Genomic DNA, 18,916 nt, shown 5'->3' on the forward strand with positions numbered 1-18,916 from the left:
ACATGAAAACAGAACATTGCTTTGAAGAGATAAAGAATAATCAGAGAAATGAAGATGTCAGGTACTTAGAAATATTGTGGCACCCTATCCCTAGAACTTACACATTTCCAAACACAGATCACAGACAGTACAGGAGCAGATGCAGAGCTGGAATCTGAACTGAAAACAAAAAAAATGCTAGCAATCACAGCAGATCAGGCAGCACCCATTGAGAGAAAGCTAGCTAACATTTTGAGCCTCAATGACTCTTCATCAGATCACATTTGCACATTATTTTGCATAGTCCAAAAATTAACTTGGTATCAGTACATCACATAATCCCTACATTCACTTTCTCTTTAAGTGCACTATCCTTGAATCCAGTACAAAGATCAGACAGATGATTAGGCTCATGTTTAAAATGCAAACTAACCAGGTAAGCTTTTCATGTAGAGGAGATAATGGGAACTGCAGATGCTGGAGAATTCCAAGATAATAAAATGTGAGGCTGGATGAACACAGCAGGCCAAGCAGCATCTCAGGAGCACAAAAGCTGACATTTCGGGCCTAGACCCTTCATCAGAGAGGGGGATGGGGAGAGGGAACTGGAATAAATAGGGAGAGAGGGGGAGGCGGACCGAAGATGGAGAGTAAAGAAGATAGGTGGAGAGAGTGTAGGTGGGGAGGTAGGGAGGGGATAGGTCAGTCCAGGGAAGACGGACAGGTCAAGGAGGTGGGATGAGGTTAGTAGGTAGCTGGGGGTGGGAGGAAGGGATGGGTGAGAGGAAGAACCGGTTAGGGAGGCAGGGACAGGTTGGACTGGTTTTGGGATGCAGTGGGTGGGGGGGAAGAGCTGGGCTGGTTGTGTGGTGCAGTGGGGGGAGGGGACGAACTGGGCTGGTTTAGGGATGCAGTAGGGGAAGGGGAGATTTTGAAACTGGTGAAGTCCACATTGATACCATATGGCTGCAGGGTTCCCAGGCGGAATATGAGTTGCTGTTCCTGCAACCTTCGGGTGGCATCATTGTGGCAGTGCAGGAGGCCCATGATGGACATGTCATCTAAAGAATGGGAGGGGGAGTGGAAATGGTTTGCGACTGGGAGGTGCAGTTGTTTATTGCGAACTGAGCGGAGGTGTTCTGCAAAGCGGTCTCCAAGCCTCCGCTTGGTTTCCCCAATGTAGAGGAAGCCACACCGGGTACAGTGGATGCAGTATACCACATTGGCAGATGTGCAGGTGAACCTCTGCTTAATGTGGAATGTCATCTTGGGGCCTGGGATAGGGGTGAGGGAGGATGTGTGGGGGCAAGTGTAGCACTTCCTGCGGTTGCAGGGGAAGGTGCCGGGTGTGGTGGGGTTGGAGGGCAGTGTGGAGCGAACAAGGGAGTCACGTAGAGAGTGGTCTCTCCGGAAAGCAGACAGGGGTGGGGATGGAAAAATGTCTTGGGTGGTGGGGTCGGATTGTAGATGGCGGAAGTGTCGGAGGATGATGCGTTGTATCCGGAGGTTGGTGGGGTGGTGTGTGAGAATGAGGGGGATCCTCTTTGGGCGGTTGTGGCGGGGGCGGGATGTGAGGGATGTGTTGCGGGAAATGCGGGAGACGCGCGTGATCAGACGTGATCAGACTGTTGAAACAGAATAGTTTGAGATAGTGGAATTCTGTACATAAGAAAAAATGAGATATTTACTATATCAATTCAGAACTCATGTCTTATAACATGGCAGAGTTAAACAATGTCTGCTATAGTTGGGATTAACCATTCTATATTACCATTATCTGAACTAATGCATGGATCAAATATTAGTGTTCCAGTGCAATGGCTTTCAGCTTCCCAGGAATTAGCAAAAGTGAGAGGTGCATCTTCCACAATGTTATGTGCAGATAGGAAGTCATCATTTGCATTGTCATTGAAAGTGCCACATAGCCCTGTAGAGCAGAAAATACACATCATTAAATGAAAGTATCAATCTCATTTTTTCACATCATTAATTCAAACCATTCTTGATTTGTACTGTAAGTGCCAACCATAGTATTGTTGATAATGTAGCATTAAAGAATATGAGAAAGATGATGCTGCTGACGTCTCAGAGCACAGCAGAACAGGAGAGACCAGATAATGAGATGTACTGAAACAGAAGAGAGCTGTAGTCAGTAAACTGTAGATATACATGTGTAGGCAAAGAGTGTTACAGTGTTTCAGAGAGTGAATGAGTCTTACTGTAGGATAAACATGCACTAGGGATGCCAATGACCAAGGCTATATGAGAAAAAGAGTTCCACACCGATAAAAGTAACAGATTTGGGATGAATGTTAAAGCAATGTTTATCCCACAAGTGGTATGGTGGCTCAATGGTTAACATTGCAGCCTCTCAGCACCAGGGACCCAGGTTTGATTCCACCCTCAGGCGACTGTCTGTGTGAAGTTTTCACATTCTCCCTGTGTCTGTGTGGGTTTCCTCCCACAGTCCAAAAATGTGCAGGTTATGTTGACTGACTATGCTAAATTGCTCCATAGTGTCCAGGGAAGTGCAGGCCAGGTTGATTAGTCATGGCAAGTACCTGGTTACGTGGGGGTATGGGTGGGTGCTCTTCAGAGGGATGGAATGTACATGATGGGCTGAATGGGCTGTTTCCACACTGTAGGCTTCCTCAAAGCAATGCTATGTTAGCAAAGTGTTTATTATGTCATTGCTGTTTGAGAGGCATTGGATGAGTAAATTGGCTGCCAGTTTTCTTATGGTCCAGCAGCATCTATTTCTAAAAGAAAGTAGTGCTTTTTGATATCATAATATCACAAAATGTGTTTTGTGAAATAGAATTCATGTTTCATAAAATGCATAAGCCCCTCAGAGTGAATTATCCTTAGACCCATCCAGCCACATTAAAAGCTAACAGCATTGGGTATCTTTTCCAGTGCACCTCATGACAGGTAAACTAGTGTATTTTTGACATTGAAATCCAAATTTGAATTATACAAGAATCAGGAATGAGAATGAGAGAGTAGAACGATGTGACCAAAGCATTTGCTTTTAAGTGTTAGAAATGTGGAGCCCTGGTTGGGCTAATCACTGTGGAATGCCAGCAGTCTGCAGCCAATCAGAGGAAAGTCATGCTGTAGGTGATGGAGACAGAATTAATAAGAAGTTGCTGCACCAGTTGGAGCTTCTCTCTTGTTCAGGTAATCACAGGCTGTATCACTCTTTAATATGCTACAGGCGGGTTTACTAGTGCAGCTTGAGTCATTGTAGTGTGGGATTGTCAAGTGCTGATGTGTGCCAAGGGAATTGTTACCTTCAGGACCCAGGACTGGGTTTTGCTAAGTGCAGGTCCTAGCCCTTGAGGGTAACTGAATGCAGTTCTAGGCCTTGAGTTATTGAGCATGGGATTGCACCTCATTGATAGACAAGTGCAGGGCCAGACCTTCTAGACTGTTAATCATGACACTAGATAGAACTGGGGTGTCTCATGTTGTGGGACATGCAAGGGTTGGGGGTTGGAAAGGAAGCTGCAAGCAGTTGGTGGATGAAGGAGGAGGCTGCAAGGGGCATAGAGGAATAGGCTGTAAAGGTAATTGAGAATGAAAGAAGCCACAGTGGCAGATGGGGTGTTGGACAGTAGAAATAGATTGGAAAGGGATGGGCAGGTGAGGAGGCTGCAAAGGAGAGTTAACAGCTTTTAAACCTGTCAAAAATAGAATTCTAAAATACCTTGGAGCCAGGAAAACTTGAACCCACTGGAGCAGTAAATGTGAAATTTCTAACGAGCTATAACATAAGGATTTACTATCTGGGGAAAAAATGTAGTGGATGCAGTTGCAATAAATACTGTCAATTGGTGCATTTAATTTTGCAACTGTGATTTTAGATGTAATGAATACTTTTGCAATTGCTGGGTTAAAATGCTCCAGCTTTATGTTTATGCTGTAGGAATTCATTATCTCTGACCTCACCCAGTCTGTGGCAGGTGAGTTCAGGGTGATGTAGAAGCATGCCAATTATTTCGAAAAGAAAACTTTTGTTGCTAACTTATGCCTCTGGTCTTGTGCCAACTTGCATATTGTGTGTCTAGGAAATGAATGTTTTCCTTATGGTTTGGGACTGTGTGTTTAATGGAGGATTGATAGTTATTGAGGATGCTGGTATGTGAGTTTAGCTATCTCTTGTATGTCAGTTCAAATACAGAAGGTAATGCGACTATGTGACTGCATCACCTAATAAAGGAGTTTGTGAAGATGAAAATTTAAGCTCAGAAAACTGACAAGAAACCTTGAAAATTGTAAAATTGAAAACTGTAAAGCAGCCCTCTTGAAAATTTCAAAAAAAGCCTTAGGGGATAAGTGTATATTTTGTTTGTGTTGGTGTCACTGGATAGGCCAGCAATTATTGCTTTTCTAAAATTGCCCAGAGGGAATTGCTGTTAATCTGGAGTCACATGTAGGCCACATAGGGTTAAAAACAGCAGATTTCCTTCCCTGAAAGGCATTAGTGAGCCAGATGACTTCTTTCCCTTGAGCAATCGACAGTGGCTACATAGTTCACTGTTAGGATGGGTTTTTTAATTCCATGGCTCCAGAGCCTTAATGTGGGCCTTTGGATTACTTAGAGAGGTACAACTACATCCACCTGATAATTTCAAAGAAATGGAGCTGGTTTCACAATGCCCATAACTTGGTTGTATATAATTTCTAACAAAGTGGTGGGTGTTACGTGTATCATACTGAAAGCTGAGGTTGTGAAAGATTTTATAAATACAAGCACAGAATGTAAAAGTCAATTAGCTTTGAAATTGTCCCATCCTATTTTATCTACATTTTCCAGTTCAGAGCACTGAAAGGATATAAAGGCTTTGTACAGGGTTCAGAAGAGATTTACTAGAATGGGCAAAGGAACCTGATTTGTTGGAGGCATATACAATTAAGGCAGAATAAAATAGAACTGTTTCCAATGGTAGAAAAATCAATAACCTTTTTCACTTCATTTAAAATGATTGGCTAAAGGATAAGAGGCAACATGAGGAAAGAACATTTTTACAAAAATAGTGGTTAGAATCTGGGATGAATTCCCTTCCTGATATTGAGATTGGTATTGTTTAAAATTAATGTTCAAAAGGAGAATAAATAACTATTTTCAGAATTTTCAGAAAACAAATGTAGAAATCATGGATGCGGGGGTCAGTGGTAAGACTGACCGGGTCACTCTTTTAAAAGAACTAGCACAAACATGATGGGCCGAATTTCCTCATGTACTCTGCTATTCTATCTATTGGGAAGGTGCTTGACAGAAGCCAATGAGAGTTAGAAGGAAAGCGAGAGAGAGATATGGGACCTGGAAACAGGAGGCACCATCCAACACAAAATCATAGACTACCAGAGAAGTGTGAATCAAATTGATTCACGGGCACAAGTGTAATCATAATGGGTAAGCAATAAACTAAATACATTGTTCAGGCATTAAACACCCACCTTTTGTACTTCCCTGGGCAGCTTCAGGCAGTGAGATATAAAGCTGCATGATGGGAGATATCTGTATTTGCATCTTCATACCTGAACCAATTGCTACTTGAATGAACATTGAGGACTGTTGAAATATTATCACATCACCTGTAAAAAGAAATAAGCAGAGATTAACATAAGTGTTACTTGCCAATTTAGTATATAGAATGAGATTAGGTCTTTTACCTTTTGCTAGGGGAAGTCCAACTTTATTCCCTTCAGAATAAACATTGCCATCATTACTGAATGTATATGAGGTCTGTGGAAGGGATAAAAAGAATGTTTCTCTGCATACTTTCTGACTCAAATGAACCACTCAAAAGCATCTAAAATAAAAAGATTACAAATCATGCTGACAAAAGAGACATTGCTAAAATATTTCACCTTGCATTCATTATATGAATGCCAAATTGTGAAAAATCAGGACAATTTATTGCAGGAAAAGAAGGATCTTGATTGATTTGCAAGTCAACTCTGGTTGAGATGTTGCCATTGAGAAAGTAACAGGAACTACAGACTCCCCGAGCTCTTAGGTAATTTAGAAAGACAAGGCTTGAATATTTTCTTTCTGTTTCACAATGATGTTCACATTAATGGATGTATTTTGCTTCTAGCAAGCGCAAAGTAAATATGGTAGGAGCTTAATTGATTTTCTTAAATTGGTAACTACTGCACCTAGCAGTGCAGTCAGGATTGATTAGCGAGTGTTGTCCAATTGCAGAATCATGTTTAATTGTAGGAATATTGTTTGGCTTTTCTGCATTGCAATGCTTTAGCTGATCAGAGTCGACTTGCCAATCAGTTCCCTTTCTTCCTGTATTATAAACCGTAGTGACTGAAGTTTGGCACTCTTGTGTTTGCCTTGATGAAAGCATAAAAACAAAAGCTTCTGCAACATATCTCTCTTCAGAACAATATTCAGGTCTGTACTTCCCAAGTGATTGATGACAAAACCTCACCTGATTGTGGGTGAGCACCACGTGCTGTAAACATGTTTGTTTAAATGCGATCTGACATGGCCGCAGCTCAACTTTCACAGTCCAAGCTTTTGTCTGTGGATAACAAGTTACAAAATATGAGCCTAAACTTTGTCAAACAGATATGTAAGAATTAGCCACTAACCAGACTGCAAATCTGATCTAATTTGAATTCCTGTGGGTCAGTCAAATTGACGCAAAGCCATTCCTGAATAATTTTTAATTGTTCTCATCTCTAGATCCATAAAAAATAGTACAAAATGCCAATTATTGACATTGGAACTATTGTACCGTTTATGCTTAATCAAAATATTAATTAAATAGAATCTACAGCACTGAAATAGGCTATTGGATTCACCAGTTCTGTGTCAGTGTTCACGCTCAATATGAGCCTGCTCCCATCAGACATCATTGAGCCTGGTCAACGTTACTTTAATATCTTTCTCCCTCGTGGACTTAACTAACATTTTCATAGCAGCATTGGTATGCTCCATGTGGCAGCAAGTTTCAAGTTTTAACTTCTCTGGGTAAAGAAGATTCTCCTGAATTGCTTATTATTTATTTGTAACTGTATTCCACTTGCAACTGAGTTTTGGATTCCAGAATAATTTTTCTTCATTTGCTCCAAAGAATTTTTCATCAAATTTATATTAACTCTGAAAATACGTCAACACTAAAATGTTTGTTTCAAGCTTGTGGATCCCGAACATATTCTGCAATTTTTTTATTTCAATCATAAAATTGTTCACCTCTGCATTTCTAACCATTGTCAAATATGCTGTCAGTATTTACTACATTTGCTATTTTTTTTGTTATAGGATGTGCCAAGATGTCCCCTACATAGTCCATATGTGACAAGAACAATATTTGCAAGTAAATCCAATTTTATCCACTACACAACCTCAATGTGTTTTCACTGTCTTCCCAACATTAAATCCAATGAAGCTCCACTTACAACAACAGCGTAGTAGAGACAATCTCCATTCAATGTGTAATATTTATTATCAAATGTCGTAAAATGGGTTCCTTCTTCAATTTTGCATCTTCCAGGGCAACTGATATCCAAGCATTCCCACATTCCGCTCTGACAAACACTAGCAAGGAAATACAATTATCACGCAGCAGCTCAACACATTAATATTGATATTGGAGCTTTGACAGCTCAGTTGCGAAAGGTGTGTCATGTGAATAGATATAATTACCATGAATGGCAGGACATGTTTCGAATTTGTCCAGAGTTGTAAATCAGTCCACCATATTCACAAGGACATGCTGTTTTGTAGATGCACTTGCCTGTGTCTCTCACATCATCAAGGACAGTGTCTAAAGTGCAACATAAATAACAAAATTAATCTCCCTGCCACAATGGCAAAGAGCATGACATTTACTTAAAATAATTTGTTGGCAAACTGCAGTTCGAATGCTGTCACAGCAAAAGTCAAATTTGAATGAATGTACAATTAATCAAGCCTGCAATCAGGTCTCTTTGAAAGAGTGCACAAAAGTGCAGTTTTGACAAATTGATTAACAAAACTGCTCATGTGTTCGAGTTAGATAATAGCGTATAAAATAAAAACCTGAATCTAAGACCCTACCTGTCACTCCAAACTCATCCCTGATGTTTGGTATCCCTTGAACTGATTTAGTTTGAAATCCCAAATATTATAGTGTTTTGTGCCATAATGTTTCTTAAGTACCCCATCCACTTTCATGGGCTTCCTTCTTTCACTGTATATAATGAGCAAGTTGCATTGATACTGCAATCCTATAGGTATGGTGGCTGTACAATTAGTATGCGATTGTTTAGTCACTGGCACTTATTTAATAAAGAACAGTACTCGCAAGAGCTTATCCTACTTCTTTGGGTGATAGCCTTCTATTAAACCTTAGCACTTTGTGGAAGGAACATTGAGCCCCAGTTTCATGAATGACCAGCATTTTTAATAACAACATTACTTTCAGCACTGTGTCTGAATCATGCTCTAGAGTCCCACCAAAGGCCTGATAACTGTCTTTCTTATAATTACCTTCTGGACATTCACAGGTATTCACACATTGATCACATTGTTGCTGTGTTTCTGGGTCAGAGCAGGTTGGGACACATGCGGCACCACATTCCTGGTAGAACTGATTTTCAGGACAATCAGGACTTACTGAAAGATAGGTTACACATCCATGTAATTCTCAAATTTAGTCAAGAACAAAACTAAGGTTTTCAGTGATTTAATTATTCTTCTTACCACATCTAACTTTTGATCTCCATTCTTTCCAGTCTATTCCATAGATGTAATCTTCATCATTGCTGCAAGCAGTAAAACATTTTCAATAAACTGAGATGCACAGCAACTGAGATCAACTATTTGCTCAAAATTATGAGGGGCACATGTAAGGTAGATAGGGAGAAATGTTTCCCCCAGTGGAGAGATCGACAAGCGGGGGGATAGATTGACGGTAACGAGCAGAATGTTTAGAGGGGTGGTGAGGAAAAACTTTTAACCTAGAGAGGAGTGGGAACTGAAACTCATTGCGTGAAAGGATGGTAGAGAGATCCTCATATATTTAAGAAGCATTCCAGTATTTGTTCAAATGCTAGAAAATGGGATTAGAATAATTAGGTCAGAGATAATGTGAACTGCAGATGCTGGAGAATCCAAGATAACAAAGTGTGAAGCTGGATGAACACAGCAGGCCAAGCAGCATCTCAGGAGCACAAAAGCTGACGTTTCAGGCCTAAACCCTTCATCGGAGAGGGGGATGGGGAGAGGGTTCTGAAATAAATAGGGAGAGGGGGGAGGCGGACTGAAGATAGAGGAGAAGATAGGTGGAGAGGAGAGTATAGGTGGGGAGGGGATAGGTCGGTCCAGGGAGGACGGACAGGTCAAGGAGGCGGGATGAGGTGGGTAGGTGGGAAATGGAGGTGCGACTTGAGGTGGGAGGAGGGGATAGGTGAGAGGAAGAACACGTTAGGGAGGCGGGGATGAGCTGTGCTGGTTTTGTGATGCAGTGGGGGGAGGGGACGAGCTGGGCTGGTTTTGGGATGCAGTGGGGGAGGGGGGGATTGTGAAGCTTGTGAAGTCCACATTGATACCATTGGGCTGCAGGGTTCCCAAGCGGAATATGAGTTGCTGTTCCTGCAGCCTTCGGGTGGCATCATTGTGGCACTGCAGGAGGCCCATGATGGACATGTCATCTGAGGAGTGGGAGGGGGCGTTAAAATGGTTCGCGATTGGGAGTTGCAGTTGTTTATTGTGAAGCGAGCGGAGGTGTTCTGCAAAGCGGTCCCCAAGCTCGGCTTGGTTTCCCCAATGTAGAGGAAGCCACACCGGGTACAACGGATACAGTATACCACATTGGCAGATTTGCAGGTGAACATCTGCTTAATATGGAAAGTCATCTTGGGTCCCGGGATGGGGGTGAGGGAGGAGGTGTGGGGGCAAGTGTAGCACTAATTAGGTGGTTGTTTTTAACCTGAACGGATGTCATGAGCTGAAGGACCTTTTTCTGTGATATAGAACTCTATGATGGCAAAAGTGAACTGTTACATTTAAAAATTGTTTCCATTTCTTTAATGTTGCTATTTTAAGGCTAGTTCAAGTTACACCAGAGAAAGCAGAATTTGTGTTGATTTTTCTTTAACAAACTCTCCATTGTATTGCTGCCCATGATGCATGTGCAGCCTTAAAATTTTAAGCTATAGTTTTTATGTCTCATTTTGCATACTCTAGGAACACCAGAGTACAATTTCCATATGGTAGGACAAACAAAAAACCAAAGTTCACACATATTATGCCATTTAAAGATCTCATGTCTGTCATGCTGTGACAGGGATGCCTCTAGCTGTTTATCTGGATTATCAGAACCAGGGCATTAAATATCCACAGTCTGTTTTGTTCAAACAAAATCTCTAGCCAATTTAAGGAGTCGATCAAACGTCACAGTAGTACAGGTACCATTTCAATGAATAGCAAATGTCAATGGTGGATGAGAGAAACTGGGCTTATTCTTCTATCAGAGAAGATTAAAGGCAGATTGATGAGGGATGTTTGAATACATGAGATATTTAGAGAGATCACTGATGGGTGTGTAGCAACCTGGGAAGACAGATCAATGTTAAAAGAACTAGAGGAGAGGTGAGAAGCTTTTTTATATCCAGTTAGTTGTTATGATGTGTAATGCTTTGTTTGAAAAAGAGGCGGAAGTGGATTCAGTTGCAACTTGGCTCTAGATGAGACATTTGCAAAGCTACAGAGAAGTAAGCTTTGGGTAGGACTAATTGGATAGCTCTTTCAAATAAGTGGCACAAGAAATAATGGACTGAAAGGTCTCTAGAGCTGTAAAATTCCTTGACGCTGATAGCCTAGATATTACAGTGGACAAACTATCTCAATAATGTTAACATGTTCGCATGAAACTGCTCCCCACACCATCATCAAATTAGAGAAGGGTACAATAAGGCTCTGTTGTTCACATGTTCACATTACTGACAGTAAGTTTTAATCCCCAATGAACTTTGTTAAAGAGCTCAATTAGAGATGTACTGTTTATATTACTGGTGAAATAAATCTCTTCCTCTTAAAAACTGGAAATGTGCTTTTTTGGGTTCAGTGAGCAACTGCAGCAGCAAAACTGCATTCTTGTAAAGCATTCATAATGCAATGGAGCATCTGAAGGTTCTTCACAGGAGTATCATGAAACAAAGCATAGCACTGAACCACACAGGGAAGTGACTCAAAGCTTTGTTAAAGGGCTAGTTTTGAAGGAGCATTTCAATAGAGGAAAACAAAATAGTGAAATGGAGGGATGTATGGAGAGTAATCAAGAGATTAGGGTGTTGGCACTTGAAAGCACAGCTACTAATGGTAATGGAACAGTGAGTTCCCCCTTTACCTGACCAACATTCATTCTCAAACAAAGCTGGTTGACAGCTGCGATTGAAACTTTGGAAAAAGTATTTCATTTGTCATGAAGCAAGGGGCATCCTGATGATATGGGAGTGACTGTATAAACTCATGAGCGACCACCATCTGCAGCCATCTGTTAGCAAACAGGAAGCCATTATCCACCTCTTGAGAACAGGAAGTCCTAATTCAGAGGCCAGTCAGACCCTGATAGCATTCAACACCACTGTGCCACCAGGAATGTTTGCGATTGCTAGTATTACAGTGTCTATTACCCAGCAATTGTTACTGCAGATAGGCAGGTGTGATAGCATGTAGTAGCACAGAAGAGGGAGCTGGAAGGATGGGTTTGGACTTTGGGCTGTAGCACTGGCTGCAATGGGAATATGGCGGGGAGCTAGGTGATACCCCTGGCTATGGACAACTCATGTAACCAGTTGAACCCCAACACTGGCAAATGGGGCTCTCCAAATGAATCAATTGTGGGTTTAAAGACCTCAGTTGACCCACTGGTGAGCAGATTACCTGAAGTACTCCCCTAACGCAGTTATAATGTTACGTGGACAAGGCACATGAGTGAATGGCAGGCAGGCTGTTTGATGGATTAACCATGTACTTGCCTTCAAACCTACTGAGATGAGAGAGCAAAGTTCAGCCCATGATGATGTCCATTATAACTCATCAGCATGGCCCCTGTCCATGTCACTAACCTGCTTAGATGTCTATTTAACACAATGTTGTTTTCCTTGCTGACTCCCTTTCAGCAATTGTTATTCAAATTCATCAACCATACCATTCATAAAACATTTACCTTGTTACAGGTAGATTTGTACATTGCCGTGAAAGCTCTTCGAATGTGGCACATGCACACTCTTCCTTATTTCCACAAGCACATACATCCTTTTGGCATAATTTTAAATACTTATTGGCGAAGGTGGGATTCGCAAAGCATGTTGAAAAGTACATCGAAATTGGGTAGATACAGCTCTGAAAGTAGCAAAACAAAAGGGAGAATCAAAGAAGATTGGGTCAATGTCCGTTCATTCCATGAAGGGTCCTGATCAGAAACATCAAATTTCCTGCTCCTCTGATGCTGCCTGGCCTGCTGTGCTCCTCCAGCTCAACACTATGTTATTTCTGACTCCAGCATCAGCAATTCTTGCTATCTACTAGTAGCAATACCCTGATGTACTCCTGTAAGGTATGATTTGTGTGTTTACCATGCAAAACAATATTTTTCACTATATCTTGCTACATATGATAATAATAAACCAAATTAAATAAAATGACTGTTGCCAATCAACATTCCAACGAATTGAATTCTTGCTGAATTTTCCAACCCTCCATTCATATGGCTTTAATACCAACATAAAACAAAGTATTCCACTGAACTGCAGTAAGTTTGTTGGAATGTGAATGCTCAATTATATTAGCCCTTAACAGTATGAGTGCCTTGACATTTGGGATGTTGATTAATCGTCTGATAACCGAATGCCCTGTGGGGATATTTCCTCCTCTAGACTTTAACATTATTTTTCAAATTCAACTGATTTCCTCCAGGAAAGTTACAAAAGAGAAAGGATGCAGTGGTCAGAGTGGTGAGGTGTCTTTTCATACATTTTCCATTGCGAGGTTGTAATGTGTTTCGTTGTGCCGCTGACATCTGAAGTTATTTGATTGGATTGCAATTTGCTGGCCGGCAATTATAGAAGAGTTGAATGGAACTGAATAGATTAGCCTCTATTCGACATCTGCATAGTGCAGCTCTAAATATGACGAGCAATCTCCTTGAAACTAATCATTTTCTGTCATCATAATTTCACTGCAAAGCCCATTTCTGTAGGTCCCCAGTGTTCTGCTTGATCTCTCCCAAAATTGTTGTTAAAAATAGGGAGCAGGTTTGGAAACATTCCTCATTGAGTGTGGGACAAAGTATGCAGATGGAGTTGGTGAAACAGGTGCAGGATTGAATACAGAGGGGATGAAATTGTTGTGCTTCATTTTAAAAAAACCTTGGGAAAGGATGAAAATCATCTTGTTTTGCTCGTTAAATGAGATTGAAGAATACTTGGGAGGTACAGTGGGGCCTCAGATTAACAATTGAAAGAATGAAGTGGCATTTATAGAGGGTCTTGTTTGGAAAAAAAGGGTTGCTGGATCATTACCAGATAATAAGACGAATTAGGCAATTCTGTCTATCAATTCTTCTCAACCATTCAATATAGTTGATCTGATTGTGGCCTTAACTTCAGTTCCCTGTCTGTTTCTCATTATTCCTAACACTATTTTTCAATCAAAAACTTTTCAAACTCAGCCTTGAACATCTTCAATGATCAGCAGAGAATACCCAAGATCAACAGGTCTTTAAGGGAAAACAATTCTCCTTATCTCAGTTCTACCATGAGAGGAAAAATCCTCCTGGTACTTATCCTATTGAGCCCTGTCAGAATTTTATAACCATCAGGATATAATCCATATATCCAATTTAGATCCAATAAGCTTATTGTTTCTGTTTTAACATAATCGCCTCTCATTCTTCTATACTCCAATAAGTACAGACCTAAAAACAAAGTTGCTGGAAAAGCTCAGCAGGTCTGGCAGCATCTGTGAAGGAGAAAACAGAGTTAATGTTTCGGGTCCGGTGACCCTTCCTCAGAACTGTTCTGAGGAAGGGTCACTGGACCCGAAAAGCTAACTCTGTTTTCGCCTCCACAGATGCTGCCAGACCTGCTGAGCTTTTCCAGCAACTTTGTTTTTGTTCCTGATTTACAACATTCTTTTGGTTTTTATTAAGTACAGACCCAAGTTCTTTCACCTTCCATTATAAAACAATACCCTCATCCCTGGAGTCAATTGAGACAACATTCTCTGAACTATTGCGAATTCAAGCTTGTCATTTGTTAAATTAGGAGACCAAGCCTCTACACAGTGATCCAGATTCCAGTTGCAATCTTATCAATGCCCTATCCAGCTATAGCAAGATTCCTTACAATTATACTTCCTCTTTTGCAACAAAGGCCAAGATTCCATTTTCCTTCCTAATTACTTTCTGTGCCCACTTGATAACTTTGCGTGATTCACATACAAAGTAACCAGATCTCTCCATACTGGTGTTTTGCATTCTTTATCCATTTAAAATGATTTCCTTCATTTCTGTTCGTCCTGCCAAAGTGCACAATTTGACATTTTTTCCCATTATACTCAATCTGCTACTTTTTATCCCATCATTTAACCAACATGCTTTTGCAGACTTGCCAAATCTACCTCACCAGTTGCTTTCCTTTCTATCCTTTTGTCATCAGAAAATTGGGCTACAATATCATCTGCCTCTTTATCCAAATCATTTGTATATAGATCATTGGATGTCCGGATGTCTAGTAATTACAATTTGCCAACCTGAAAATGACCCATTTAGCCTGACAGTTTCCTAATGGTTAGTCAATCCTCTGTCAATACCAGTATAAAACCCCAACATCATGGGCTGTTATGTGCTATAATCATTGGTGTGTCTTTTGGAAATCCAAATACACTCCATCTCCTGGTTCTGTTTTATCTAAACTGCTGATTATATCCTCATAGCTCTAATATATATTTCAAACAAAACCATGTTTATTCTGTCTGATTTCAGAAAGTCCTGATCCTTCCTCCTAATAATGTATATTCTAGCATTTTGTGAATGAGAGATATCAGTGGAATTGGCTTCTAGTTCCCCACTTTCTGCCTCCCTCCTTGTTTCAAGTCAAACAATGTACCTCTCTGGAACAAAAACAACTCCACCACTCTACTTGTGCAGCACATTTTGATGCTGTCCTCATGACACTAACGTTTCTTATAATATTGCTACTCAATGCGTGCATGCTGTGCCCAAAATATTCGGATCAGCCTATGAATGTATGCAACATTGGTCTCTGAAAGGGTGGTCAGTTTGCAGGAGGATGCATACAGTGCAAAAGTAAGCAAGAAATCATTGCAATCAGATAACCTTCTCCAGGAAGTGCAATAACTAGTCTTCCCAGTCATAGCTGTGGCCTTTTCCTGACAACCAGAAGATATGAATTCTCACATTGGCAAATTATGGAATGGAATTTTGATATTGTGTGGTTGATTGCGAGATGATGATGAAAGTAGCCAAGTTATTATTAATACCCAAATGAATCAGTAATTCCCTGTCAAATCCTATCTGGTTTGCATTTGCCTATAAAACCATGCAAATGATTAACTAACTGTTCCCAGGACACTGATGAATGAAAAGTAAACTGCCTTTGCAGTGTAACCCACAAGTAAAAATCATCAAAATTATTTTGATTCTCCCACAGTTCTGATTCTCACATTAGGACAGACAATAAAAAGCATTTAATGTGAGAGGTTAATTTATTGCAGATTGTTAACTTTTAGATTCATGTCAATAATAGAAAATGAAATCAGTGAGAGGAGATGCACATATTTACCATTGCTATGAAGAACTTACATTAGCTGCTGAACATCTTGAACTTGAAGGTTGGTCATTAACACATACTTGACCCAGAACATCCAGCTGATTCGCAACCATGATGTTATATACAGCATTGTCAGAATCTGCAAAAGCCAAGAAAGGAAATATATCATGAGACGGTGGTTTTTTTTCAAATCTGTGAAATGCTAGAAATAATGGCATATTTCTTTGGCAATGATTAATAATCAACTTCATCATTTATGTGTAATCGATTTAAATTATTGTATATGTGCATACTGTCTATGTGTATAACTTAACATCCTGAAACTGTTTTTAATGTTCAGTGTTATTTATCCATATATATTATAAACATTGCTCATAAACTTTTACACATTGTTCCCACTTTATGGTCAATGCAGTTTTTACTGCATAGTTTCCATTTCTGAAAATGTTCATTCTGCAAGCTAATCTTCTCTTTGGATGAGCTTTAGCTTTCTTCCACACCAGAATATTTGCATTCATTGATTGATCATAGTCGTAACGACTGATATATCACCCTGAATAGTATATTTTACATTAGAAAGCATGCTTCTTCTGCTCTCTAAAGCAACTTATCCTCCCTCCTGCTGTGAATCACATCACAGAAAGTCTCCAGGTTGTCTCTTATATATCTTGGTGTTGTCATTTACCAGTATTGGTTCCAGTTCCTTCTTGAAAATTCCCACAAAGGCCACAAGTTTGACTTTTATATTTCGTATCAAGGGTTATCTGTAAATAAAAGACAAGAAATTCCAACTATCTAATGAAAATGTATATTATGGCAATTAAACCCCTTTCAGAAATGTTTCAACAAACCCCTTTCAGTAATGTATCTTGTGGGCCAAATGATAGAACTTGAATTGAAACAAATATGTAGTGGTAAGTTGGTGATGAAGTGAAATCACAATGGCACAGTCTGAAATGTGAATCGGTTGATAACACTTTGCCTCGATGTCAGAAGATTTTGGATTCATGTCCCCTGCTGTGATTTAAGCACAAAATCAAGGCTGAAGCTCCACGACAGTGCGGAGAGAATACTGCATTATTTGCGTTATTTATTTCGTGTAGGCATTAAACCACAAGACCATCTTCCTTCTCAGAGGACATACAAAAATCTGTGACACGTATTTGAAGAAGAACAGGGATGTCTTTCTACTAACTTAGCCAATATTTATCTGATTTTTAAGACTGAATAACAAAATCATTATCTCACTACCGTTTGTGCAATTCTTGGTATAGTTCCTACATGAGGACATAGTGGCTACACTTTAAACATGTCGAGTTAATGTTGAAATTACTTTCAAATGTCTCAACGTCTTGAAAGATGCTGCAGAAATGCAAGTCTTTATTGTATATGGATTAAATTTTGAATGTGAATTTAATGCCAGTGAAATTTCCCTTCACTCTAAGCAATAAATGTATGCAGAATCATGTGTACTGATAAATCTGCTTTCTGTTACAGTGCCAATATTGCCAAATAACATGACAGACAATGGACTCACCAAAGCTAGGTTTCTTGATTCTAGAGAAATAAGCTGACAATTGGGAGTCATGTCAGGTCATAACAAATCAAAATGCATGTAATAACAGGAAAGCCGAACTCTTGTTGAAGATTGTCTTAGTACTGTTTTCAGCACATGCAGCATTAAAGGCAAACAAATGTTTAGGTGGCAATGTGACGTACAGTGAGTAGAAAGTTGTCTTGTGCAAAGCAGGCATTCACATGAGAACATTCTCACCCAAAAAAGAACTTCCTCTTCGAATGCTAAAGTAAATGTATTGTTGTCAGTCTAAAATTGCTGCTGGCTTCACTTGGCATAAATGGACAGGCTCCCTTGCCAGAGCTTTTCACAATCAGAGGATCAAGGAAGAAAACAACTTTTAAATAAAGGGATTAGTTAGATACATGACACCTACGGCATTGTGCAAACCAGCTTTCAGGTAATTGTTAAGGATGTGCTCACAGGGTGGGCCTCACACGAGGCATGTTGGAGATGAATTTCACTGCAAGTATTCACATTGTGGATGATGTTGTTTCCATCAGTTCAGAGCCTGTGCTCACTTCAAGAACAGGGCATGGAGCTTATGGGAAAAAATAGCTTTCATTTAAGATATGTATGCACACAGTGCCATGACGACACAAATAAACCTCCAATAGATTTTGAATTTTTGAATTACATCATTGCAGGTACAATTAGGTCGAATGGCGTCCTTCTGCATCCTAACAATCTGTGATCAACCAATTTAATACCTGGGGCTTTCATGGACATAAACCACATGACTGCACAAGTGGCCAAGTTCAATGTGGATTGGACATCCGAAAACCAGTCTGAAGTTAACATTTTATTTATAAAGACAATCAAATTTGTTCAGGCATGAAAAGACTCTCATCTCCTACTTTGGTTTACGCCTTTATGAGAATTTCATACGTTAGAGGTGGAACCTTGCATTCTGCAGGGACAGAAGACACAATGAAGATATTAATTTGAGGATTGCATTGGCAGTAAGGAGGCTAAGGATACAGTGCAGAACAAGGGATCTGAATTTTATTTGTCTCTAGAGAAGAAGAAGGTGTCCAGTGACTTTGTGCTAGTGTTTTAAAAGTTGGTTTCATTAATGAATCATGGACCAGGATGTCAGCATTTCCAAGAAAACGTATGACTTAAGCTAAATTACTAGTTAGGTTAAAAAGAAGAGCTGAGGGTGCTAGAAAACTAAAACAAAAACAGAAATTGCTGGAAAAACCCAGCATTTCTAGCCACATCTGTAGTGAGATAGCAGCGTTATCTTCTACAGGACTCAGAACGCTGTGAAGAAGGATCACTGGACTGGAAACATTAACTCTGGTTTCTCCCCACAGATGATGCCAGACCTGCTGAGTTTCGAGAGCAATTTCAGGTTTTGACTAGATAGGTAACCTGAGGAGATTATTACTGAAGCGTTCATTACGTTGGGATTTTGTAACCTATGGATCATAAGTAGGTTCAGTTCAGAAGTAAAGATCCATACCAGCAGAAGGTCAGTTTAATTTTGACAGTCGCTAGGCCATCAGAGGTTGAAATAAATTTTAAGCTGTTTTTGCAGTTCCAAGCATGCGG

The 18,916-nt window shown here is 40.1% G+C and overlaps 1 protein-coding gene across 4 annotated transcripts in view; it reads right to left on the reverse strand.

Annotated features, from left to right (window-relative positions):
• LOC125463160 (mucin-2-like) overlaps window positions 1–18,916 on the reverse strand; it is a 110,217-nt gene that overhangs the window by 60,746 nt on the left and 30,555 nt on the right. For all 4 annotated transcript variants that reach the window (XM_059654650.1, XM_059654649.1, XM_059654648.1 and 1 more), the window contains 11 exons: window positions 16,469–16,547; window positions 15,816–15,922; window positions 12,159–12,334; window positions 8,690–8,751; window positions 8,477–8,602; window positions 7,652–7,772; window positions 7,405–7,543; window positions 6,432–6,524; window positions 5,659–5,731; window positions 5,443–5,580; window positions 1,751–1,906 (listed from right to left, as the gene is read on the reverse strand). In XM_059654650.1, the coding sequence (XP_059510633.1) occupies window positions 1,751–1,906; window positions 5,443–5,580; window positions 5,659–5,731; window positions 6,432–6,524; window positions 7,405–7,543; window positions 7,652–7,772; window positions 8,477–8,602; window positions 8,690–8,751; window positions 12,159–12,334; window positions 15,816–15,922; window positions 16,469–16,547 (1,270 nt within the window). The remainder of the gene's footprint in view (window positions 1–1,750; window positions 1,907–5,442; window positions 5,581–5,658; window positions 5,732–6,431; window positions 6,525–7,404; window positions 7,544–7,651; window positions 7,773–8,476; window positions 8,603–8,689; window positions 8,752–12,158; window positions 12,335–15,815; window positions 15,923–16,468; window positions 16,548–18,916) is intronic.

Source organism: Stegostoma tigrinum, chromosome 25, assembly GCF_030684315.1.
Source record: "Stegostoma tigrinum isolate sSteTig4 chromosome 25, sSteTig4.hap1, whole genome shotgun sequence".
NCBI classification, from domain to species: domain Eukaryota; kingdom Metazoa; phylum Chordata; class Chondrichthyes; order Orectolobiformes; family Stegostomatidae; genus Stegostoma; species Stegostoma tigrinum.